The sequence below is a fragment of the Microcaecilia unicolor genome, chromosome 1 (genome assembly GCF_901765095.1).
Source record: "Microcaecilia unicolor chromosome 1, aMicUni1.1, whole genome shotgun sequence".
NCBI lineage: Eukaryota > Metazoa > Chordata > Amphibia > Gymnophiona > Siphonopidae > Microcaecilia > Microcaecilia unicolor.
Genome location: NC_044031.1, coordinates 738,126,080 through 738,153,255, shown reverse-complemented (window position 1 = coordinate 738,153,255; position 27,176 = coordinate 738,126,080). Strand labels below are relative to the sequence as shown.

The following is a 27,176-nucleotide window of genomic DNA, read 5'->3' as shown; positions in this document are numbered from 1 at the left end:
TGCTAATGTACTATCATGTTCTACCATTCATGTTACCCAAAATCCTTCTGTTATACTAAATGTACACTTTCCCATGTATTCTCACTATTCATGATGTATTGCAAGCCACATTGAGCCTGCAAAGAGGTGGGATAATGTGGGATACAAATGCAACAAACAATAATAATAGTACTTAACCCCAACACACCCTAGCATTTTGATTGGGATGAATCACCCCAACCTATTTACTGATATTTAATTCTGTATTTGTCACTGTTAACAGTACCCCTATACTGTATTTGTTCGCACCGGAGTCTGTAACCACCTCTCCGGAACTATGTAAACCACTTTGAGCCTACTAATAAGTGGGAAAAGGTGGGATACAAATAATCCCTGACGTAGCCTCTAGAGAGGCGAAACGTGGCCATGTTGGGTTGTGTTTTAAAGTGGCAAGACTAGAAGCCTTTTTAACTATTAGAAGATGTGTATTCTGGTTTTGTGGACTGTAATGCTCTTTCTGCAGAACTTTTGTTTTCCTCTTCTGAATTTCCAAACAGGAAAGACTCCTTATGTCCTTATGATGGAGATGGCCATCCTGAACAACTATTTTACAAACTGAAACGTGTTAATTATAAACAGGGGAAAACAAGCCACAGGGACATCTGTCTGGCAGCATTCTTATTAATTAAGCAGATATGAAAGCAGATATGCATGAATTAACATTTCTGGATGTCAAAGTGTGGAAGATGTATGGTCAGTTTGAGACTTCAGTTTTTAAGAGAGAGACGGACCGCAACACACTTTTATATTATACCAGTTGTCATCCGAAAGCATTGAAAGATAATTTACCCTTCGCGCAATTTTTGCGATATCGAAGGATCTGTTCTGGCAACAGTAATTTTCGTCATCAAGCCAAAAGTTTAAGTAATTGTTTGATAGAGAGAGGATATCCTAAAGGAGTGGTAAAAGCTGCATACAACAGAGCCGAAATTTACCAACAGGGAGTTGTTGTTATAGCCCAGTAAAAGAGATAGTGATCAAAAAGCACCAGTTTTTACTTATGTGCAAAAATATACTTCAACGGCTGGAAATGTAGCAAGTATTATCTGAAGACACTGGAATATAATACAAACGTTGCCACAGTTTGCAGATTCTCCGGTAAGAATGGCGTATAGCAGAGGGAGCAATTTAAAAGAAATGCTATATTCTGCCACTCCAAAACCAGTACAGACTCATAGTTTTGGAGGACATAAACGCTGTGGTAATTGCCAGATGTGCCCAATGATGTTAGAGGAGAGTGATATAATAGATCCGCCTACTGGACACAAATTTGCTCTCTATACTGACACCACTTGTAAGTCAAAAGGGGTAGTTCATTGTATAAAATGCCCATGTCATAAACTGTATGTTGGTCAAACCTCACGTCAGTTTTTTGTCAGGTTGACTGAACATAAGAGTGTGATTTTTTACTAAGAAGACTACATCACCTTTAGCAGTCCACTGCACAGAGTTGGCTCATAGCTTTGATTCATTAAGGTGTATTGTACTGCAACAAGTCAGATCCGACATGCAAGAAGAAGCAGCCCGGTTATGGCTTCTTAGGAAAGAACAACAGTGGATATTTCGTTTAAATTCTCTAGCCCCTGTTGGACTCAATGGGAAGATTGAGTGGTTTCACCTTTTTTAGTTTTGAAGAGTTCTGATAGGTCATTAACGACAGCTTGTGACGTCATGAGGAGTACTTACGGCCGCCATGTTGGAAGTGTGATTGCCCTTCATGCGACCCTCGGCAGAGTGAACGGATTGTAAGTCAAGGTGTTTTGTATGAGTGAAAAGATTAAACATGAAGGAAACCAATGCGTGAAATGATTTTTCTCCTATTTTTCTGGCAGCACGAGATCAGTGGTTCTGAAGCAGCTAAGGCGAAACAGGGCCTGTTGACAACCACGATCCCAGCTGAAGAGCGAGCCTGCCTAAGTTAAAAGGTTTTCAATCCAACAAGGCAGTCAGTGCCTGTTTTTGGATTTTGCTAAACAGTTAAGTTTAATGAAGAAGGAGGTTTTTTAGCCTACGATGAAGAAGCCCTAGCCCTCTGCCAGTCTATCTATGGTAGAGGTGCTTCTTGAGGCGTTTTTCCTCCTTTATAAATGAATATTTAATGCCTACTTACTGCTAAACTGTGTTTATCTTATTAAACAGCCACATAAGCATTCTTATTAAAACAGCCACATAGATATCCTTGCAGAACAGAGTAGCAGCTTAGTGGTTAGGGAAGAGGACTGTAAACCAAGGGACAGATTCAAATCCCACTGTAAATTTTTTTTTTTTGAAAATGTTTTCCCTCTCAAGAACAGAAAAATACCTACTGTACCTTAATGTATACCACTTCAATTGCCTTCAGGCTTGCAGGTGTCATATAGCGAAGATACTTACCTTTAGCAGGTATTCTCCGAGGACAACAGGCTGATTATTCTCACATGTGGGTTGATGTCTGCGTGGGCCCAGGAACTGGCATTTTGCCATAGCAAAGACAAAATACTTTGCTAGAGTCTTCTGATGTGCGTGCAGAGTGCACAGCACATGCGCTGACTTTCCACCCGCTGCGCGAGCGCGTACCTCAGTTAAATCAAAAAGCATAAATAACCATAACAATTCCAAAGGGGAGGTGGGAGGGATTGTGAGAATAATCAGCCTGCTGTCCTCGGAGAATACCTGCTACAGGTAAGTATCTTTGCTTTCTCCGAGGACAAGTAGGCTGCTTATTCTCACACGTGGGGTATCTTTAGCATCCAGGGTCACACAAAACAATAAACATTGGTCAACTGGGCCTCGCAACGGCGAGGACTTAACATAGGTTAACCTGAAAACTATAGAGCTAGCCGAGAGTGCAGCTTGGAATAGAATAAAAAACCGGTCTGGGGGGGTGGAGTTGGATTCTAGACCCAAACAGATTCTGCAGCACTGACTGCCCAAACCGACTTTCGCGTTGGGTATCCTGCTGAAGGCAGTAGTGAGATGTGAATGTGTGGACTGAAGACCACGTTGCAGCTTTGCAAATCTCTTCAACTGGGCGGATTGTCTGAAGGGTTTTGTCCGCTCCACGTAAAAGGCTAATGCTCTCTTGCAGTCCAAGGTGTGCAAGCTGCTTTCGCCAGGGTGGGCATGAGGATTGGGGAAAAAATGTTGGCAAGACAATTGACTGGTTCAGATGGAACTCCGACACCACCTTTGGTAGGAACTTAGGGTGCGTGCGGAGGACTACTCTGTTGCGATGAAACTTAGTATAAAGTACATCCACTATTAAGGCCTGAAGCTCACTGACCCTACGAGCTGAAGTAACAGCCACGAAGAAAGTGACCTTCAGGTCAAGTACTTCAGATGGCAGGAATTCAGTGGCTCAAAGGAGTTTTCATCAGCTGGGTGAGAACGAAATTGAGATCCCATGACACTGGCAGAGGTCTGACAGGGGGCTTTGACAAAAGCAAACCTCTCATGAAGCGGACAACTAAAGACTGTCTAGAGAGAGGCTTACCCTCTACACGTCGATGATAAGCACTAATTGCACTGAGGTGAACCCTTACAGAGTTGGTCTTGAGACCAGACTCTGACAAGTGTAAAAGGTATTCAAGCAGGGTCTGTGTAGGACAAGAGAGAGGATCTAGGGCCTTGCTGTCACACCAGATGGCAAACCTCCTCCATTTGAAAGAGTAACACCTCTTCGTGGAATCTTTTCTGGAAGCAAGCACGACTCAGGAGACACCCTCTGAAAGACTCAAGAAGGCGAATTCTAAGGTCTCAATATCCAGGCTGTGAGAGCCAGAGACTGGAGGTTAGGATGTAGAAGCGACCCCTCGTTCTGAGTGATGGAAAACACTCCAATCTCCACCGTTCCTCGGAGGACAACTCCAGAAGAGGGAACCAAATCTGACACAGCCAGAAGGATGTGATCATGATCATGGTTCCATGGTCTTGCTTGAGTTTCAGCAAAGTCTCTCCCCCTAGAGGTATGGGAGGATAGGCATACAGAAGGCCTGTTCCCCAATGAAGGAGAAAGGTGTCTGACGTTAGTCTGTCATGGGCCTGAAGCATGGAACAGAACTGAGGGACCTTGTGATTGATTTGAGTGGCAAAAAGATCCACCGAGGGGGTGCCCCATGCTCGGAATATCTTGCGGGCTATGCCCATATTCAGTGACCACTCGTGAGGTTGCATTACCCTGCTTGGTCTGTGGTTTACATGCGCCAGATAAGTGGCTTGGAGATGCATGCCTTGAAGGCGTGCCGAAAGCCACATCTGGACAGCTTCCTGACACATGAATTTACTGGGTTCCTATGTCCCCTAAATCCAGGCTTATGTGGGGAAGGCTGTTAGTAACCCCACCTGACTCCAATCATTGAACCCACTAACCTCCAATTTAAAGTGAATAACCATGGACCAATTATGGCCCAGACAATTCTGTTAAGGGTCTGTCTAGGGATAAACATTTCCCCAGTCAGACCCAAAAGGCTTGTCATTTTATTCTAGTTAATCTTCTTGTTGTCCATATTAGATTAATAGTTTCCCTATAGGTAGAAAATAAGGAAGATGAGAGACAGATTCAAGTTTATTACTCACCCAAATCAGGATTACATAGAGTAATGAATTCTTAAGGAGAGGTCTTTCACAGGGATCAATCTCTGGTCTCTAACTCTTCTCTCACATGCCAAATGCCAACCATATTTATACTCTTTTCTTCCATTAGGTTCTATGGAGTTCTAAAAAAACTACTTCTACGTAAATGGCCCAGGTGTCCGGATGACACTTTTTTCTCTTAACCACAGATTTTGATAATTTTACCCTTGGAACAGTCCTCCACCTTTTTCCGGCAGATGGCCAGTTTTCTTTAACCACAATGTTCTTTCTCACTTCTGCTTTTTCATGCACCTGTTATGTGGTCAGAGTCTATTTCCATCCATCACACTAAAGTCAGTTTAGAAAATGCACTTTTAAAACCAATTCTTCCCTTGGCCTGTCTTACCCAGCAACCCTTAGGTTGGGCAAAGCTCTTCCAGCAAGTCCCAGGCTGGGTAGTAGGCCTCAGGCCTGTACCATATTTATACAGAGGGCGAGATCCGATGCCCCCTGCATGTTGGTGTAGTACATTGCAACCTGATTGTTTGAATCAAAATGATTTGGTTGGACAGCCGATATCTGAAAGCCTTTAGAGCGGTTCAAGATCGCTCGTAATTCCAGGCTGATCTGAAGACCTGTTTCCCGGAAGGACCCCTTGAGTGTAAAGCCCATCCACATGAGCTCCCCACCCTAGGAGGGATGCATCCGTCGTCAGCACTTTTTGTGGCTGAGGAATTTGGAATGGTTGTCCCATGGTCAAATTGGACCGGAATGTCCACCGTTGAAGAGAATTTCAAAATCAGTGGACAGTTGGATCACATCCTCCAGATTCCCTGCAGCTTGACACCACTGGGAAGCTTGGGTCCATTGAGCTGATCTCATATGTAGACGTGCCATGGGTGTTACATGAACTGTGGAGGCCATGTGCCCCAAAAGTCTCAACATCTGACGAGCTGTGACCTGCTGAAACACTCGAACTGTGGACACTAGGGACAGGAGGTTGTCTGCCCTTGTCTCAGGGAGATAAGCTTGAGCTGTCTTCGTGTCCAGCAGTGCTCCAATGAACTCCAATTTTTGAACAAGAGAGAGATGGGACTTGGAGTAATTTACTACGAACCCCAGTAGCTTTAGCACCTGAATAGTCATTCGCATGGACTCGAGAGCACCGTTCTCCGAGGTGCTCTTCACCAATCATCGAGATAAGGAAACACATGCACTCCCAGTCTGCGTAGCGACACTGCGACTACTGCTAGACACTTTGTAAACACTCTGGGCGCAGACGCCAGGCCAAAGGGCAGTACATAGTACTGAAAGTGCTGTGTTCCCAGCCGAAATCGAAGGTACTTCCTGTGAGCTGGAAGTATTGAGATGTGCGTGTAAGCATCCTTTAAGTCCAGAGAGCATAGCCAATCGCTTTCTTGAATCATGGGAAGAAGAGTGCCCAGGGAAACCATCCTGAACTTTTCTCGGACTAGGAATTTGTTCAGGGCCCTTAGGTCTAGGATGGGACGCATGCCCCCTGTTTTCTTTTGCACAAGCAAGTACCTGGAATAGAATCCCAGCCCTTCTTCTCGTGGTGGAACGGGTTTGACTGCATGGCCCATTAGAAGGGCGGAGAGTTCCTCTGCAAGTACCTGCCTGTTCTGGGAGCTGTAAGGATGAGCTTCCGGTGGGCAATTTGGAGGTTTGGATTCCAGATTGAGGGTGTATCCTAACTGGACTATTTGAAGAACCCACCAGTTAGAGATTACGAGGCCACCTTTGGTAAAAAAACATTAACCTCCCCCCCAACCGGCAAGCCATCCAGCATGGATACTTTTACTGAGGCTATGCTTAACTGGAGACAGTCAAAAGCCCGTCCCTTGCTTTTGCTGGGGAGCAGCAGGGGCCTCAGGCGCACACTGTTGACGAGAACGAGCACGCTGGGGCTGAGCATGGGTAGGCTACTGAGAAGCTGGAGTGTACCTACGCCTAGCATAGGAATAGGGAGCACTCCGCTTTCCACCACAATACCTCCTAGTTGAGGAGGTTGTAGCAGAAGGTGCCCGGTGGGAAAGAGAATCCATAGCATTATTATGCTTCTTGATCTGTTCAACAAGATCCTCTACTTTTTCTCCAAAAAGATTATCCCCCCCAGCAAGGTACATCCACCATCCGCTGCTGGATCGTATGATCCAGGTCAGAGACATGCAGCCATGAGAGTCTGCGCATCACTATGCCCTGAGCAGCGATTCTGGATGCCACATCAGAAAAGTCGTAAGCGCCCCTGGCCAGGAATTTATGACACACCTTCTGCTGCCTGACCACCTGGCGAAAAAGCTCAGCCTGCTCGAATGAGGGCATCAACCCAAGCTAGACAGATGGCTCACCGAGTTCCGCAAGTGTACACTCGTGAAGAGCTAGTAGGACTGGATATAGGCAGCGAACATAGCGGCCTGATACATCTTCGTCCCAAAAGAGTCCAAGGTCCTAACTTCTCTGCCTGGGGGCGCCAAGGCACAGTCTCTAGTACTCTTGGTTCTCTTGAGGGCGGAGTCCACCACCATAGAATTGTGGGGTAACTGAGACCTCATCAACCCAGGTTCACCGTGGATCTGATACTGGGAATCAGCTTTATTCGGGATCATGGGGCCTGACAGAGGGAACGACCAGTTCCGCATAAGGACTTCCTTCAGTACCTTATGCAAAGGAGCAGTCACAGCAGGTGGAGAGGGATAGTCCAGGACCTCGAGCATCTCAACACTGGGCTCATCCTCCACCTCCATAGGGAATGGAATAGCCGTAGCCATTTCCTGGACAAAAGATGTAAAGGAAAGTCTCAGGAGGAGACAGTCTCCTCATCGGAAGAAAAGTATCTGGGATCTCCCTCTGACTCCCATGAACGCTCCTCTTCAGTATCGGAAAGTACCTCCCTAAGGGAACTCCGAGACTGAGCCTGCCTCGACACCAAGGATCGCCATCCTCGATGGTGATGTTGAGAGGCTGATGCCCACATGGACTGCAGCAAAGCTTCCTTCACCGACGTCGAAGGGGAGTCAACTTGGGTGGCAGCCGACTTGCAGCAGCAAGGACTGGGACCTCACCGCAGGTGAAGGGCCAGACACCGCTGCAGCAGACTGCACGGAAGGCACAAGCACCCCCGGCACTGAGGCAGACTGTCGCAGCAGTCCTTCCAGAAGTAGGTCCTGGATGCGCTCGTCGAGAGCCATCAGAGAAGGCTGTGGGGTCGGTGAATCAGCCAGTGGCAGAATCTGCTGAGGCTCAGGTGCAGGTAACTAGGCTGCTAAGAGGCCGACACATTGGCACCTCCTGTATGGAAGGGGAGTGATCCTCTTGGCGCCGACGCTTTTCAGGTGCCGAATCCTTAGACGCCCAGGAGCTCCCAGCACCTTGTGTCGAAGGAGATCGATGATGGTGCTTCTTTGCCTTCGCTTGATGCCAGTCACCGAGGCTCCTCAGTGCCGATGAGGACAACGTGGAATCCTCACGTCTCCTTGGGGTCGGATCCAACGATAGTCGGTCCCGGGTGGGGGGCCTGCATAGCAGGAGGCCTCGAGACAGGTGGAGAACCACTCCATGCCTCACTGCTCCCAGCATTGTCTTGGCCTCTCAGCAGCCATTACCTCTGCTCCTGACGTCGATGCTTCCCCTCGATGTCGACGTCAAAGGACCAGACCGAGCCCCAAAAACTTTCTCGCGGGCTTCTTGAGCTACTGGGGTACGTTTCTTCATACGAAGAGACAGAGCACAAGAAGCTGGGCTGTGGTCAGGCCCAAGGCACTGGATACACCAGGAATGGGTAGTGGTACCTGAGATTGTCCGGTTGCACCGAGTACAACGTTTGAAGCCGCTGGGTGTCCTCGATGACACGGAAGGAAAACGGCTTAGGCGAAATCAAAAGACTCAATCATACCAATAAAAAGGGGCACAAAAGGAGAAACCCGACCGTGCGGCCTAAAGCCTGCTGCGTCAAAAAAGAAAGGAATCTTAAAATTGAACAAAAAAGACTAAGGATTCTATAAAAAAGGGGTCCGAATATATATATATACCTATACAGTGGTGGAAATAAGTATTTGATCCCTTGCTGATTTTGTAAGTTTGCCCACTGACAAAGACATGAGCAGCCCATAATTGAAGGGTAGGTTATTGGTAACAGTGAGAGATAGCACATCACAAATTAAATCCGGAAAATCACATTGTGGAAAGTATATGAATTTATTTGCATTCTGCAGAGGGAAATAAGTATTTGATCCCCCACCAACCAGTAAGAGATCTGGCCCCTACAGACCAGGTAGATGCTCCAAATCAACTCGTTACCTGCATGACAGACAGCTGTCGGCAATGGTCACCTGTATGAAAGACACCTGTCCACAGACTCAGTGAATCAGTCAGACTCTAACCTCTACAAAATGGCCAAGAGCAAGGAGCTGTCTAAGGATGTCAGGGACAAGATCATACACCTGCACAAGGCTGGAATGGGCTACAAAACCATCAGTAAGACGCTGGGCGAGAAGGAGACAACTGTTGGTGCCATAGTAAGAAAATGGAAGAAGTACAAAATGACTGTCAATCGACAAAGATCTGGGGCTCCACGCAAAATCTCACCTCGTGGGGTATCCTTGATCATGAGGAAGGTTAGAAATCAGCCTACAACTACAAGGGGGGAACTTGTCAATGATCTCAAGGCAGCTGGGACCACTGTCACCACGAAAACCATTGGTAACACATTACGACATAACGGATTGCAATCCTGCAGTGCCCGCAAGGTCCCCCTGCTCCGGAAGGCACATGTGACGGCCCGTCTGAAGTTTGCCAGTGAACACCTGGATGATGCCGAGAGTGATTGGGAGAAGGTGCTGTGGTCAGATGAGACAAAAATTGAGCTCTTTGGCATGAACTCAACTCGCCGTGTTTGGAGGAAGAGAAATGCTGCCTATGACCCAAAGAACACCGTCCCCACTGTCAAGCATGGAGGTGGAAATGTTATGTTTTGGGGGTGTTTCTCTGCTAAGGGCACAGGACTACTTCACCGCATCAATGGGAGAATGGATGGGGCCATGTACCGTACAATTCTGAGTGACAACCTCCTTCCCTCCGCCAGGGCCTTAAAAATGGGTCGTGGCTGGGTCTTCCAGCACGACAATGACCCAAAACATACAGCCAAGGCAACAAAGGAGTGGCTCAGGAAGAAGCACATTAGGGTCATGGAGTGGCCTAGCCAGTCACCAGACCTTAATCCCATTGAAAACTTATGGAGGGAGCTGAAGATGCGAGTTGCCAAGCGACAGCCCAGAACTCTTAATGATTTAGAGATGATCTGCAAAGAGGAGTGGACCAAAATTCCTCCTGACATGTGTGCAAACCTCATCATCAACTACAGAAGACGTCTGACCGCTGTGCTTGCCAACAAGGGTTTTGCCACCAAGTATTAGGTCTTGTTTGCCAGAGGGATTAAATACTTATTTCCCTCTGCAGAATGCAAATAAATTCATATACTTTCCACAATGTGATTTTCCGGATTTAATTTGTGATGTGCTATCTCTCACTGTTACCAATAACCTACCCTTCAATTATGGGCTGCTCATGTCTTTGTCAGTGGGCAAACTTACAAAATCAGCAAGGGATCAAATACTTATTTCCCCCACTGTATATATATATATATATATATATATATATATATATATATATATATAAGTAAAAAATACGTGAAAAATTCGCTGAGAACTCTTTCCCGGGCCAAACATGAGGAACACAGGAGGAACTCGGAAAAAAGTAACTTGGGTATGCGCTTGCACAGTGGGCAAGAAATCAGTCCACGCATGCGCAATGCACGCACACCAGAAGACTCTAGCAAAGTTTTTTTTGTGTTTGCTATGGCAAAATGCTGGTTCCCGGGCCGACGCGGACGTCGACTCACGTGTGAGAATAAGCAGCCTGCTTGTCCTCTGAGAACTCTGAGTACAGTAAGTTACAATGGGATTTGAACCTGTGTCCCTTGTTTTACAGTCCATTGCACTAACCACTAGACTACTCCTCTGACCTGCTTGCTGTTTTGTTCAGAATGGCCAGATTTTCTTTTCTGATTTCACTTTCAGAGAAGAGAGGGGGGGGGGGGGGGGGGGGACAGAAACCACTGGAGGCTTAAGGAAGGGTCATACCTTTCTCTCTCCAGTGGTCAGCTGCTCAATCAGAGCACCCCTGAAACAGGTCTAGATAGAAAAGTCCTTTTTAGACATGGATGTTTTTTCCTGTTTGAAAATTGCTGTTGGATATCCCTACTTTTAGGCCTTCCCTAGCCCCACTGAACACATGCCTACAACACACTCCATTGCTATTTGAATGTTTTTAGCAGATGGACTTTTTTTTTTTTTTTTTAGGCATTTTGAGACATCCATCTGCTTTGGAAATGAGCACCACAGAGAGTAAAAGGCCTACCCATATTCTCTCTCTGTTGCAAGACTGTGTGGATCCTAGTTGAAGTCTGAATTTTTGTGCTTATCCCATGCTTTCTCAAATTCCAATACCAATTTTGCCTCCCCATTCTCTACTGGGAGGCTGTTCTGTATCTACCACCCTTTAAAGGAATTAAAAACACATTTGTCTTCTCCTAATTTAGACTCCTATTATGGCCTTAGGCTAGAACTTATTCCCTTGAAATATACTTTCACCTTTTACATTATTTATGTATTTGATACATCTAATGTCTCTCTCAGGCCCCATTCTCATAGTACACATTTAAGTTCTTACATTTTACTTCACAGGATTTAGAATGAAGGCACATCACCAATCTGATGGCCTTACTTAGACCACTTCTAGTCTGTAAGTAAATAAAATACAAATGAATACCGTCATTAACGAAGACATCATCATCACCCAGAGAAATGTGCTGTGTAGAACTTGAGGAAGACACATTCCTGCTGCTAGATTTAAATTTCTTCCCTGCTGCTGCTCCACTTTGCTCTATATAAGTCCCTCTGGCAAGATCCAGGTCTTCATTTTTATTTGTGCAAACCTTTTTAAATTCCTGGTGTACTACTTTTTCACGGGAGCTGTAATTACGCCTTCGTTTTCTTGATTTCAGGCCAAATATCCCATGAGAAATGCTCTCCTCAGTTCTCTCTTCCCACTCCGTGGTAGGAGATTGGTCTTGAAGCTTGCTAACACCATCTAGCTCAAATTCCTCCAGGACCAAGTTTTATTGCTGTGGTGCTTTGAAATGGATTCTGCCTCCTCTTCACCTGTAGGTACAATATCTCTTAACTCTTGGTTCTTTTCATTTTTCCCAACTGAGTGGATAGGAATGGCAGCTGCAGCTCTTTTTCTCCTTGGCCAGTTTTTAATGGTGTCAGCAACCATGGGCTTTGGAGATGGAGTCCAGGGAACGCCAACATCTGGATGAGATGGGGAACTGCTAGTTGAGACACACCTAGTTGGTGTATAAGACTGACAGATATAAGTCTGCATGCCACTTTTTCCCGGAGTACTGGAACGAAAGCTGGATGGAGAAACACAGGCCGATTCTATTTTGCCCACATGTCTACTGCACCACGTTCCATTAGGCTCACTAAAGGGACTTTCATCCCCCTTATGTTTGTAGAGTATCCTTGGAGTTGGGCTTTTCTTTTTCGTCATAATATCCAGTGCTGTGTTAGAGTCTGTTCTCTTAAAACGAAGTTTGGGCAGGCCTGAAGCCTGCATTTCAAGCTCAACTTCATAGGTTGGGGTAACAGCAGGGACTGACTTGCACTCACTCTTAGGCGTAGAAAACTTTGAGGTAAATTTAGGAGAACCTAGACGTGCTGCAGCCTGTCTCTGCCTCCTATCAGGAGTACACCGAAGTTTATAAACGGGGGAATATACATCATTCAAAAATCCTTCAGAGCATAGTGCTGTAGACAAAGTGTTGACAGTTTCAGTGACTGAGGGTTTACGTGTAACAAGGAGTTTCATCTTCAGCCCAGATCCTTCTGCTGCTAGAACTCTGGCTTCTGAAATATCAATGCTTTCTTTTGTCTGAGATTCTGATGCTCCTGATTTGGTTAAAGATGATAAATTCAACTTTTCACGTACGAGAATGACATCAGAGGATATCTGAGAACATTCTTTACTTATAGGGCTACAAGAAAAAGTTCCTTCATTTTTGGGGGGAGTCAGCACCTCTGCTACTAATGATAAATTGTCAGACAATTTTGATCCATCAAAAATAAAATTCTCAGAAAGGTTAATGTTTTTATTAGTATTCAATTCCTCCCTATCCCTAAAAATTTGTGATTGGTGCAGAGAAAATAAATTTTCTTCAGTTTCTTTTTGGCCTATTGAATTTTCTGGTATCTTTCCTGGAGAAACTGGAACTTTTAATGATTTCCGAGATGAAACCATAGCAATATTTTCAGAATTTAAAGATTTTTGGGGAATCTCACAGAATGCATTAATTGGTTGCCTGCTTTCAACTCTGGAAAGAGAGTCTGTGATTGCTTTTCTAGATGGAGATTTTAAAATACTGGAAAATTCAACAGGAAGAACACTACTACTCTTTGAAGGTGATAAAACATCAGAAGCATCCTTTGGATTTCTACTTACGCTAGGACAATTTATATTGAGCATAACTTCTGACGCATGAGAAGCTACCATACTACTTTTATTTGGGTTTCTTCGAATCTTCAGAACCAGTTTTTCTGCATGTAAACTCTTGTCTGAGGAAACCAAGGATGAAGAGATTGGAAGATTCTGAGGGGTCCGCATAGAGTTCCTATCTGGAGTCTGCAATTCTTGTATCTTTACTGGTGTGCATGGAGTGTTAGGCCTTGACTTGACAGGAGTAGTTAGACTGAGTGTTCTTCTAGGTGTTCCAAAAGAGCTCCTGAGAACATTTGTTTTATAGTCTCTTTCTTTTTCTGGAGAATGTAATTCAAGAGCTTGGTTTAAGAGTGAAGAAATACTTTCCTTTGAAAATGTGTCTTTTCCAGGAGATAGTTGAGCTAAACATTCAACCCTTGCTCCATTAGGTTTGAAAGGCTGATCCACAGCTTCAGAAGGAGAAAAATATTTTCCCAAACGCTTGGCTGCTGTCTTCCTGACTGGTGGACTTAAAGCAATTTCTTCTGAAGTGTTGTGATTACTTTGAAGAGCATGTGCCAACTGAGATTTCCTTAACATTCTATTTCCCGTGGAACTCTGAGGCTTCTGGGGTGTTCTACTAGAAGGTTTTCCAGGAGTCTGTAAAGATTATAAGAGAACATTAGCTTTTACAAGGGTATCTATTAGTCTGCGGTAACAAAAATAATACAAGAGCACTGTATCTTATAGACTAACCAATTTATTGAGGCATGAGCTTTCAAGAGCTAGAGTCAATTTCAACAGATGCATGAGGTGACGTTCAGGAGGTGGGTAAATATACATGATGAAGCATAGGAGAGAGGGGTGGGATATAGAATATAAAAAGTACTGAAAACTGCTGGGCAGAGAATGGGTATTATAACAGCAGCATAGTTTAGTTAACCAACAACTGTGTTAAGGAGGAGAAAAAGACCGTATGACTTCAGAATAGTTAAGTTCATTCATACTTGTAGTGAACCATGAATCCACTGTGTCTATCCATGCCATGGACCATGCCACTGTGTCTACCCAATGAAATGGACTCTGGACCATGAAAGCTGACGCCTCAATAAATCGGTTCATCTATAAGGAGAAATTAGATTTTATCTGCTGATTTTCTTTCCTTTAGTCTCAACAGATCAGTCCAGAATTTGTGGGTGGAGATGAGAACTCAAATGAACTGTGCCATAAGAGGCAGTATGCAGCTGTTCCAATTTAGTATTTTGATAACAAAGAAGTTAGAAAAAGAACCTATAATAAATCCATAACAAACCCAGAAAGGTCTCCTTAAGAACATAAGTGTTGCCATGCTGGGGCAGACCAAAAGTCCATCAAGCTCAGCATCCTGTTTCCAACAGTGGCCAATTCAGGTTACAAGTACCTGGCAAGATCCCCAAACATTACATTTTATGCTGCTTATCCTAGAAATAAGCAATTTTCCCCAAGTCCATCTTAATAATGGCTTATTCTTTTAGGAAGTTATTCAAACCTTTTTTTAAACCTCACTAAGCTAACTGCTTTTACCACATTCTGTGGAAATGAATTCCAGAGTTTAATTACACACTGAGTGAAGAAATATTTTCTCCAATTTGTTTTAAAATGTACTACTTTGTAGCTTCATTGCATGCCCCTTAGTTCTAGTACTCTTAGAGAAAAGAAAATACAAACAAGGGAAAACTGCGATAGTGAATTAAAACACAGTAGAAACTGGTTGCTCAGTCGATCACAGAAAGTCTTCAGAACTGTAATATAAAAAATAAAATACTGAGGAAATATACAAGAGAAGACAAGAGCGGGAAGGGGGCCTCTGGAGTGATCTGTTGGTACTAAAGGAAAGAAAATTAGTAGCTAAGATACAATTTCTCCTTCCTTAGCATCACCAACAAATCAGTCTAGAACTTGTGGGATGTATCAAAGCAGTCCTCAAGTAAGGCAGGGACCAGAGACCCCTGCTAGGAGAACAGAAGCTACAAAACTGGTGTCTGTCCTGGCAGCAACATCTAGTCTGTAATGAATGGAAAAGGTATGAACAGAAGACCGTGTTGCTGATGTACAAATCTCTTTCAATGGTAGAGCTTGAGATTTCACCCAAGAGGTTGCCACCCCTCTCAGAGTGAGCTATGAATGCTGGCGGTGGATGCTTACCTGCCAGGATATACAATGAGAAAATCACTTCCTTCATCCAGCAAGCTACTGTAGCCTTAGAAGTAGAAAGACTTTTCATGAGACTGGGAAATAGAACAGATGATCAGAGCGCCTAAACTCGTTACTAACCTCCAGATACCTGAGAAGAATTCAGTAGACTTCCTGCAACTTCAGGATGGGGTAATCCTTTCCCCAATCTTCTTTGCAGAAAGGAAACAGCGAAGGCCGATTGACATGAAAAGGGGAAACTACTTTAGACATAAAGGAGGGATCAGTTCGAATGGAGATTCCTGTAAAATACAGCTTGAAGCACAGACTTACCATGACTACAAAAGGTCTGACTTCAAGGTGAAATCATTCAGAGTTGCCCTTTTAAGAGATTTAAAGGGAGACCTTTGAAGAGCTTTAAGTACCAAATTAAAATTCCACTGCGGGCAAATAGGTCACAGAGTTTGCAGACGATGTACTCCTCTCAAGAAACTGATCACATCCGAGTAAGTAACCAGAGAGGAATTGTTCAAGAGGCCAATTAAGCAAGCACCTATGAAGCTGCCACCTGCATCTTCAAGGAGTTTATACCAAACCCTTTTTAAAACCCTCCTGAAGAAAGGCTAGAATGTGTGCCTGGGAAGACTGAAAAAGAAGAATAGCACCCTCTGAGCACCATGCTTCAAACACTTTCCAAACTCAAGCATAAGCCATGGATGTAGAATGCTTCTTGGCCTGAAGGAGGGGAGTGATAACATCCACAGGATATCCCTTCTTCCTCAGCTTCGACCTCTCATGAACCAAGCCATAAATCCAAACAGGATGGTAGAGAAGCCTTTTGTTCAAAGAAGAGGAGAGTTTTGTCTACCAAGAGCTGTATGAGATCTGCATACCACAGTCCCCTGGGCCAGTCCGACATTACTAGGATCACACAGACCGGATGAAAAGCAATCCAGCAGAGAAAGTGAAGATACTTACTTGTAGCAGGTATTCTCCGAGGACAGCAGGCTTCATATTCTCACAAGTGGGTAGACAATCCGAATCGCACAGGAACCAGCATAATAGATAGCTGAAAAAAAGTTCTAGAGCCTTGAGAAGTGCGCATCACGCTCCATCGTGCGGAACACCTTCCCACCCGCAGTGTCCCCCCCGCCTTTAGTTAAATATAACAGCATAAAAGAAAAAGCAAAACTGGTAAGAAAAGAACTCTAAGGGGAGGTGGGAGGGATTGTGAGAATATGAAGCCTGCTTTCCTCGGAGAATACCTGCTACAGGTAAATATCTTTACTTTCTCCGAGGACAAGCAGGCTGTAATATTCTCACAAGTGGGGAATCCCTAGCATCCAGGCTCACTCAAAACAACAAAGAGTGGTCAATTGGACCTCACAATGGCAAGGATGTACCGCAGATTAACCTGAAAACAATATACAACCAGATGAGGGTGTAGCCTGGAACAGAACAAAATGGCCTAAAATGGTGGAGATGGATTCTAAACCCCAAACAGATTCTGCAACACTGATTGCCCAAACCGACTGTTGTGTCAGATATCTTGCTCAAGGCAGTAGTGAAATGTGAATGTGTGGACTGAAGACCACATTGCAGCCTTGCAAATCTCTTCAATGGAGGCTGACGTCAGGTGAGCCACCGACGCAGCCATGGCTCTGACATTATGAGCCGTGACATGACCCTTGAAATTAAGCACAGCTTGGGCATAAACAAAGGAAATGCAATCCACTAGCCAACTGGAAATGGTGTTTTTATCGATGGTGACCCCCTTCCAGTGGGGGTCAAAAGAAACAAACAACTGGGCGGACTGTCTGAAGGGCTTTGTACACTCCACGTAAAAGGCCAATGCTCTCTTGCAGTCCAAGGTGTGCAAGCTGCTTTCGCCAGGGTGGGCATAAGGTTGAGGAAAAAATGTTGGCAAGACGATTGACTAGTTCAGATGGAACTCAACACACCACCTTCGGTGCATGTGGAGAACTACTCTGCCGTGATGAAACTTAGTATAAGGTGCATCTACTACTAGGGCCTGAAGCTCACTGACTCTATGAGCTGAAGTTAACAGCACGAAGAAAGTGACCTTCCAAATGAGTTCAGTGGCTCAAAAGGAGCTTTCATCAGCTAAGTAAGAATAACGTTGAGATCCCATGACACTGGTTGAGGTTTGACAGGGGGCTTTGACAAAAGCAAACCTCTCATGAAGTGAACAACTAAAGGCTGCCCAGAGATAGGCTTACCCTCTACAAACTGATAAGCACTAATTGCACTAAGGTGAACCCTTACAGAGTTGGTCTTGAGACCAGACTCTGACAAGTGTAGAAGATATTCAAGCAAGGTCTGTGTAGGAGTTCCAGCACCTGAATAGTCATCTGCATTGACTCCTGAGAACCATCCTTCGAGGTGCTCTTCAGCAGCTAATTGTCGAGATAAGGGAACACATGCACTCCCAACCTGCGTAGCAACGCTGCCACCACTGCTAGGCATTAATTGTAAAAACCCCTGGGACCTGACGCGAGGCCAAAGTGCAACACGCAGTACTAAAAGTGATGTGTTCCCAGCCGAAATCGAAGATACTTCCTGTGAGTTGGAAGTATCGGAATGTGTGTATATGCATCCTTCAAGTCCAAGAGCATAGCCAATCGTTTTCTTGAATCATGGGAAGAAGGGTGCCCAGGGAAACCATCCTGAACTTTTCTTGGACTAGGAATTTGTTCAGGGCCCTTAGGTCTAGGATAGGACACAACCCCCCTGTCTTTTTCTACACAAGGAAGTACTTGGAATAGAATCCCTGCCCTTCTTCCCCTGGTGGAACAGGTTCGACTACATGGCCTTTAGAACGGCGGAGAGTTCCTCTGCAAGTACCTGCTTGTGCTGAATGAATGATCTCTATGTGGGCAATATGGAGGTTTGGATAACAAATTGAGGGTGTATCCTAACCAGATTATTTGAAGAACCCACCGGTTGGAGGTTATAAAAGGCTACCTTTGATGAAAAACTTTTTAACCTCCCTCTAACTGGCAAGTCGTCCGGCACGGACACTGACTGCAACTATGCTCTGCTGGAGCCAGTCAAAAGCTTGCCACTTGCTTTTGCTGAGGAGCAGCAGGGGCCTTCGGTGCATGCTGTTGACAAGAATGAGCATGCTGGGGCTGAGCCTGAGCAGGCTGGTGAGCCACAGGAGTGTACCTATGCCTAGAGTAGGAATAGGAAGCACTCCGCGATTCCCCAAAATATCTCCTGGATTAGGAGGTGGTTGAGGAAGACACGAGAGAGAAGACATAGCCTCTGTGTGCCTTTTGATTTGGTTAGAGACCTCCACGACCTTCTCTTTGAAAAGATTATCCCCCTGGCAAGCATCCGCCATTCTCTGCTGGACCAAATGGTCCAAGTCAGAAACACGCAGCCAGGAGAGTCTGCAAATTGCTATGCCTTGGGCAGAGATTCTGGATGCCATGTCAAAAGTGTCATAAGTGACCCTGGCCAAGAACTTGCGACATGCCTTCTGCTGCTTGACCAGCTGGCGTAAAAGCTCAGCCTGTTCTGGAGGGAGTGAATCAACCAAGTCGGACAGCTACCTCACCGAGTTGTTCAAGTAGACGCTCGTGACAAGCTGGTAAGATTGAATATGGGCAATGAGCATAGCGGCCTGATACATCTTTCTCCCAAAACAGTCCAGGGTTCTAGCTTCTCAACATGGGGGAGCTGAGGCATAGTCCCTAGTACTCCTGGCTTTTTTGAGAGCGGCATCCACCACCATGGAGTTGTGGAGTAAACAGAGACCTCATCAACCCAGATTCCCCATGGATCCGATATTGGGTATCAATCTTCTTGGGGATCACAGGGACAGACAGAGGGGATGCCCAGTTATGTACGAGAACTGCGTTGAGTACCTCGTGGAGAGGAGCAGTCACTTCCTCCTTAGGTGGAGATGTGTAGTCCAGGACCTCGAGCATCTTGGCCCTGGGCTCATTCTCCACTTCTATTGGGAATGGAATGGCCTCCACCATTTCCCATACAAAGGAGGTGAAGGAGAGACTGTCTCCTCTCAGGTGGAGGGGAAGGACTCATACGACATTGGATGAAAAATACCTGGGATCCTCTTCTGATTCCCACAAGCGCTCTTCTTCAGTATCGGACAACACTTCCCTCAGAGATGTCCGAAACTGAACCCGCCTTGACGTGGAGGACCCATGTGCTCGAGGATGGTGTCGAGGAGTCAGCTCCTGCCTCAACTCCAGCGAAGCTTTCTCCACCGACATCGAAGAACCGGCCTGGGAAAATGGCCTCGGTGTAATCAAAAGTCGCGATGGTACCAACAAAAAAAGGAGGCACAAAAATGGGAGACCCGTCCGAGCATGCCTAAGAAGGCCCACGACGAAAATAAAGGAAACAAAGTGGGAATAAAATAACTAAAACGAATACAGGAAGAACTGAAATTTGTTTTTGCTTTTTTTAATTTTTTAAGGCAAAAAGAGAAAAGCTAGTGAAAAAAAACAGTGAAAAACGTGGCGAAAGGCTCTTCCTGGGTGTGTGAGGAGCAGCGATAAAAACACTGCCACCTCCTCTCGCGAAAAATAAAAAGCTAAAAGGCACAGGGATGCTGCATGCGGGAAGGTGTTCCGCGCATGCATGGTGGAGCATGGCGCGCTGAAGGCTCTAGAATGTTTTTTCAGCTATTATGCTGGTTACTTGGTGACGTGGATAGTGAGAATATTACAGCCTTCTTTGTCCTCGGAGAACTTTGCCTACCAGTGGCCTTACAGGAGAGAACTCCAAGGCCAGGGTTGAAGGAGGGCATTTAGACCCTGAAAACTGAACTCTTTGCCTCAGCTTAAGAACTTGGGAAATTTGGCCATGAGATCCCTCTGAAAAAGGCCCCCACTTCAAGAATATGAGAGAGGATCCCTGTTTGGAGAGCTCCCATTCCCCTGGGTCTAAGAAATTTCTGTTGAGATAATCCACTTGGGTATTCAAATCTCTCGCAACGTACACCGCCAACAGCATTTGCAGATTCTTCACCACCCAAAGAAAGAGTAGGTGAGCTTCCAATGCTAGAGAGGCACTTCAAGTTCCTGTCGATGTAAGATACTGTGGGGTTGCATTGTCCGAAAGGCTGATGACCAAGAGTCGAGACAAACAAAGTACAGCTTTGCTAACAGCTCTGAGCTCAAGGTGGTTTACTGGCCATGAATGCTTCAGAGGGGGACTACGTGCTCTGAGTTGGAGGCAATGAACTCCCCAACCTGAGAGGCTGACATCCATGGTGACCACTATCCACTTTGGGTTTGCAAGCTACATTCCCTGTGGCAGATTGCACTGATGGAACCACCAAGATATACTGTGCCTCACCTGACACATCTAGCGAAGGTGAACATTGTACTCCTGATGAACAGAAGAACAAAAGCAGAGGAGGGAAGACTGGAGGGGTGTCATATGTGTCTCAATCAGGGGACAATGTCCAAAATCACTGCCATTGACCCAAGGATCTGTATACAATCTTAAGTAGAGTCTGGTAGGTGCAAGAGATGATGAATCTGAGACTGAAGCTTGAAGATTCTAGCTTCTGGAAGCAGAAAGGAACATTTTCTTCAACCAGACCCCAAAATACTCAAGAAACTGCAAGGGAGTCAAATGAATTTTGATAAAGTTGACTATCCAGCCTAGAGAGACAGAGAGACCACTGTTGATGTAGCTTTCAGACTGTCTTGACGAGAAGACACTAGATTAGCCAGCTGTCCAAGTCGGGATGGACTGATCCCTTGGAAAAGGTTCTGGGAGCTGTGGAGAGGCCAAATGGCACGGCCTAGAACTAATAATGCTGCCTAGATGTGCAAATATGAAGGCCAAATCAAAATGTGGAAGTAAGTCACGGAGGTCTAAAGAGTTAGCAATTCACCTGGCTGAACTGATGTTATGACAGAACGAAGTCTCCATTCTGAAATATATGACTTTTAAAGCCTGATTTGCATGCTTTAGGTCCGGAATTGGATGAAAGCAGCCTTCCTTCTTGGGCACCATAAAATAAATTGAACACCTTCCCAAGCTGTGCTTCAAGTTTGGAACTGAGACTATGCGGCCTTGTAAGGTGTCTTGAACTGCTTTCTTTTTGGCTTGGCCTTTTCAAGGAAACTCCACTAAAAAAAATCTGCAAGGAGGAAGGAAAACTCCAGTTTGTAACCTTCTCTGACCTAAAACCCAATTGATCGGACGTAATTAGAGTCCACTCCTTGTAAAATCTCAACAAGCAACTGCCTATCAAAGTGTCTCAGGAGCACACCAGCAAACCTTTGACAGGAAATTCAGATATAATTGGAAGACTGACCTCTCCTCTTATCTCCCCAAAAGGAAGACTGCTTTTGTTGATAATGAGTTCTGGGGATGGAAGAAGAATGCCCTGTCTATACCGCTCAGCCTCAGGAGAACATGAGTGAGACAACAAAGAATAGTAGGATGATTTCAGTTTGTCCTAATGTAAGCGATGAGAATCAGAATCCCCTAGGTCTTTTACAAGCTTCTCCAGATCCTCTCCAAATAACAATTTACTCTTAAAGGGGAGCTTTGTGAGTGTAGATTTTGAGGTAACATCTGCAGACCAATTTTTGAGCCACAAAATGCTCGTTGCACAAATCGCCAAGGCTATAACCTTAGCCGAAGCTCTGAGCAAATCATAAAGGCCATCTGCCACATAGGCCAGACCCACTTCCAGGACAGGAAAGTTTAAGAACTGAGATTCTAAATCTAAAGGAGTATTGCTCACCTGCTGAATGAGGAGACAAGCTCTAGCTATAAAGGAAACCAGATACCATAGCCATAGGTGATTTTGAAGGACGGATGCTTCAATTCTGCAATCCTCTACGTCCTTAAGAGCAGTGCCTCCCTGAACTATAGTCTTCGCAGTGACTAGGATGTACTGTAAGTAGCTTGAGCTTTTTTTGACTCCTTAGGAAAAAGAGAATAGATATTTGACATGGCTCAGGATCTCTTAAGCACAGAGTCAGGAATGTTCCACTGAGCAGAGAACTCCTGTATAGCCTCGTGAAGATGAAAAGACTTAAGGCAGCTTTTTGGTCCCAGATGTGATGGGTCTGAGAGAGTTGAGGATGACTGAACTATGGGAAAAAATGTGAATACCTTCCAAGGCTCTAGTAACTGAAGTAGGAAGCTCTTTGTGAAATAATCGAGTCATATATGGATCACCTCCCTCATCATTTAGAAGATCTCCCTTCTAAGGGATCTTTATTCCCTGAGCAGCAATAGAAGGGAACTCCAAGACCAAATACTTTGTCCCATTCAGAAGGGAGCTGTAATCATTTCTGTTGAGGAAATCCTCTTGAAGGAAAAAAAAGATGAAGCTACTTCCTGTGATGCCTAAGAATTCTTCAATAAATAAGCTTGGTTTGGCAGCAACAAAAAATCCGGAGAAAAGGGAGCCAAAGCATTTTGCTGTGCCTCAGAGTCCAAAGAAACTGAAAAGGATGAATGGGAGCTGAGTCAGTCAGGAACTGTAATGGAGAAAGCAAAGGAGGTAGCGCTTCAGCTGAAAAAAAGGAGCAGGAAAACCCAATATTGCTACTGTTCCCATGCTGGCTGAGACCCTTGCAATTGCTGAACTTGCCCCGAAGTTTCTGCTCTGACAGTATGACGGTCCGAATCTGTGCTCTTATTAGTTTGTTCCAAGGGCTCTTGCTGCCAACCAGGGAGAGAGAGAGAACAAGATGAACAGTAATTCTACACTGCTCTCTGTGCACCACATGACCGATTCAGAGGTAACATTAAAAGAGACACTAATCACCAGTTCCAGCAACCCCCCCCCCCCCCAAGTCACTAGAGAAGACTTCTGTGTGAAGATGCTAAGCAATCAAATAACCTGAACTGACACCTTCTTTTTTTCCCCCTCAAAGTGGAAAGAGGCCAAGAAGGTGAAGGGAGAATGGGGTGGAGGGGGTGGGTGAGAAGAAAAACGTACCACCGCTAGGTATACCCCCCCCCCCCCCTCCAACCCGGCTACTCTGAACAGTCTACACCCAGCTCAACTGGATCCAGGGTCACTGAACCAGGAATCAGAAACAAGCGCCTAACAGTCCAGAAGTTGCACAGCAAACTATTTTCCACCTACTGGACATTAGTACTGTCCAATTCACGATTCAAATCGATTCGTCAATACATTTTGGATGAATCAATTCATTTTGGAAAAAAAGCGTGAGTCCCGATTCGCAATTTTCCCTTTCATTGGGGCAGATGGAAACACATCTTCATCTGTTTTGTAGAAGTTTATCTTTTAGATACACAAATGGATTATTCTGTTTTGAACATGTTTCAGGGGCAAGCAACCCATTGGTTTAGCTTTGAGCAGCAGCAATAAAATCACAAAGAAAGGTGCACCTGCCGAATGCGACTATGATCTTGCCCAAAAACTCGTTTATGTTTTGCAGGCTTTTGAGGAAGCCACAACAATTGCATCTGAAGAACAGTATGTTTCTGTGTACGCCAGCCACCTCTGTGCCCTCAGAAATAATTTTTTCGGCTTCTGGACATATAGCTGAAAGATGCAGTTGTCTGAAACCAGCCAAAGTGGACAAAATGATTTTTCTTAATAAAAACTGGAAGATGTAGGACTTCACCAAACTTCACTTTTTACATGATGTAACACTGCATGGTGGGCTCACACTAGTTTGCCTTTGTTCAATTGCTGCTGCCTGATTTTTTTTACCCTGTGTGTTGTAATATTAGCATGTGGGCCTCACTATTTCAATCAAGTTAAATCGAATGAAACTGAATTGAAAAACCAATTTTAAAAGAATCAAATTTTACCGAATCAAAATTTTTTTGACTGAATCGGACAGCACTACTGGACATAGAAAAATAGTGAATTAAAACAGCTGCACACTGCCTCATGGCTCAATTCAATTCTGCATTCTCTATCTCCACTTGCTGGCAGACAGGCACTACCCACAAGTTCTGGACTGATCTGTTAGTGATCCTAAGGAAGGTGCCCTCTACTACTGTCTTTTTAATAGAATATTAGGAAGCAAATATTCTGCAAACTACATGCATCTTTAATTTAATTTACTGCTGTCTGTCATAGTTCTTTATAAGCTCTAGTTACTATGCAGCATTTTGGCATGTGTTAAACATTACAAGGTAGATATTCAGCATGGTTCAAGCAGGCAGGAAAAGATCCTGCCTGCTCAAACTGTGTTGAGTTAGCCAGCTGCCAGTATTCAGCAGCAGTTAACTGGGCAATGCCAGGGTGGTCCTGGAAGTTGTGCAGGCACCAGCGATATTTAATGCCTGTACCTGCATACCTAACTGGCCAAGCTGTACGCATAACTAGCAATCCTTTTTGCCCAGTTTTTATATTGGCCATACTCGCAGAACTTCTGGGTATCGCTGGGTCCCTTTGAGCTAATGGCAGTCAATGTTTAAAAACAAAAAACACTTGCTGCTGCATGCTGAATATTGAATTATACATGCACCAAAGTGCAAAGCATGGGAGAACACCATTTTAGACGAGGATGATGAGCTGGCAGGAGGGAGGCCTGCGCTATCTGGTAAAAGAGGGCTCAACCAGGGAAGGACAAATTTTTTTTCTAAAAATGTTCACACTGCCTCTTGCATTAGTCAGCATTTTCATATCATGCTGGTTATTACTGGGAACTGCCAATTTTCTCTGGGTTAATGGGTCACAGTGCAATCACGGTATGTAATCTAGTTAGATTTGTACATTCCACAATAAAGCGAATGCTACATACCTGTAGAAGGTATTCTCCGAGGACAGCAGGCTGATTGTTCTCACTGATGGGTGACGTCCACGGCAGCCCCTCCAATCGGAAACTTCACTAGCAAAGTCCTTTGCTAGCCCTCGCGCGCCCGCGCGCACCGCGCATGCGCGGCCGTCTTCCCGCCCGAAACCGGCTCGAGCCGGCCAGTCCAGTATGTAGCAAGACAATACACTTCAAGGGAAGACACAACTCCAAAGGGGAGGCGGGCGGGTTTGTGAGAACAATCAGCCTGCTGTCCTCGGAGAATACCTTCTACAGGTATGTAGCATTCGCTTTCTCCGAGGACAAGCAGGCTGCTTGTTCTCACTGATGGGGTATCCCTAGCCCCCAGGCTCACTCAAAACAACAACATTGGTCAATTGGGCCTCGCAACGGCGAGGACATAACTGAGATTGACCTAAAAAATTTACCAACTAACTGAGAGTGTAGCCTGGAACAGAACAAACAGGGCCCTCGGGGGGTGGAGTTGGATCCTAAAGCCCAAACAGGTTCTGAAGAACTGACTGCCCGAACCGACTGTCACGTCGGGTATCCTGCTGCAGGCAGTAATGAGATGTGAATGTGTGGACAGATGACCACGTCGCAGCTTTGCAAATTTCCTCCATGGTGGCTGACTTCAAGTGGGCTACCGACGCTGCCATGGCTCTAACATTATGAGCCGTGACATGACCCTCAAGAGCCAGCCCAGCCTGGGCGTAAGTGAAGGAAATGCAATCTGCTAGCCAATTGGATATGGTGCGTTTCCCTACAGCCACTCCCCTCTTGTTGGGATCAAAAGAAACAAACAATTGGGCGGACTGTCTGTGGGGCTGTGTCCGCTCCAGATAGAAGGCCAATGCTCTCTTGCAGTCCAATGTGTGCAGCTGACGTTCAGCAGGGCAGGAATGAGGACGGGGAAAGAATGTTGGCAAGACAATTGACTGGTTCAGATGGAACTCCGACACAACCTTTGGCAGAAACTTAGGGTGAGTGCGGAGGACTACTCTGTTGTGATGAAATTTGGTGTAAGGGGCCTGGGCTACCAGGGCCTGAAGCTCACTGACTCTACGAGCCGAGGTAACTGCCACCAAGAAAATGACCTTCCAGGTCAAGTACTTCGGATGGCAGGAATTCAGTGGCTCGAAAGGAGGTTTCATCAGCTGGGTGAGAACGACATTGAGATCCCATGACACTGTAGGAGGCTTGACAGGGGGCTTTGACAAAAGCAAACCTCTCATGAAGCGAACAACTAAAGGCTGTCCTGAGATCGGCTTACCTTCCACTTGGTAATGGTATGCACTGATTGCACTAAGGTGAACCCTTACGGAGTTGGTCTTCAGACCAGACTCAGACAAGTGGAGAAGGTATTCAAGCAGGGTCTGTGTAGGACAAGAGCGAGGATCTAGGGCCTTGCTGTCACACCAGACGGCAAACCTCCTCCAATGAAAGAAGTAACTTCTCTTAGTGGAGTCTTTCCTGGAAGCAAGCAAGATGCGGGAGACACCCTCTGGCAGACCCAAAGAGGCAAAGTCTACGCCCTCAACATCCAGGCCGTGAGAGCCAGGGACTGGAGGTTGGGATGCAGCAGAGCCCCTTCGTCCTGCGTGATGAGGGTCGGAAAACACTCCAATCTCCACGGTTCTTCGGAGGATAACTCCAGAAGAAGAGGGAACCAGATCTGACGCGGCCAAAAGGGAGCAATCAGAATCATGGTGCCTCGGTCTTGCTTGAGTTTCAACAAAGTCTTCCCCACCAGAGGAATGGGAGGATAAGCATACAGCAGACCTTCCCCCCAATCCAGGAGGAAGGCATCCGACGCCAGTCTGCCGTGGGCCTGAAGCCTGGAACAGAACTGAGGGACCTTGTGGTTCACTTGAGATGCGAAGAGATCCACCAGGGGGGTGCCCCACGCCTGGAAGATCTGTCGCACCACACGGGAATTGAGCGACCACTCGTGAGGTTGCATAATCCTGCTCAACCTGTCGGCCAGACTGTTGTTTACGCCTGCCAGATATGTGGCTTGGAGCACCATGCCTTGACGGCGAGCCCAGAGCCACATGCTGACGGCTTCCTGACACAGGGGGCGAGATCCGG

At 45.6% G+C, this 27,176-nt stretch overlaps 1 protein-coding gene across 1 annotated transcript in view; it reads right to left on the bottom strand.

Moving 5' to 3' along the window:
- Window positions 1–27,176, bottom strand: part of TICRR (TOPBP1 interacting checkpoint and replication regulator) — a 213,342-nt gene that overhangs the window by 21,080 nt on the left and 165,086 nt on the right. Inside the window, 2 exon segments of the mRNA XM_030189695.1 lie at window positions 11,437–11,787; window positions 11,790–13,806. Of these exon segments, the coding sequence (XP_030045555.1) occupies window positions 11,437–11,787; window positions 11,790–13,806 (2,368 nt within the window).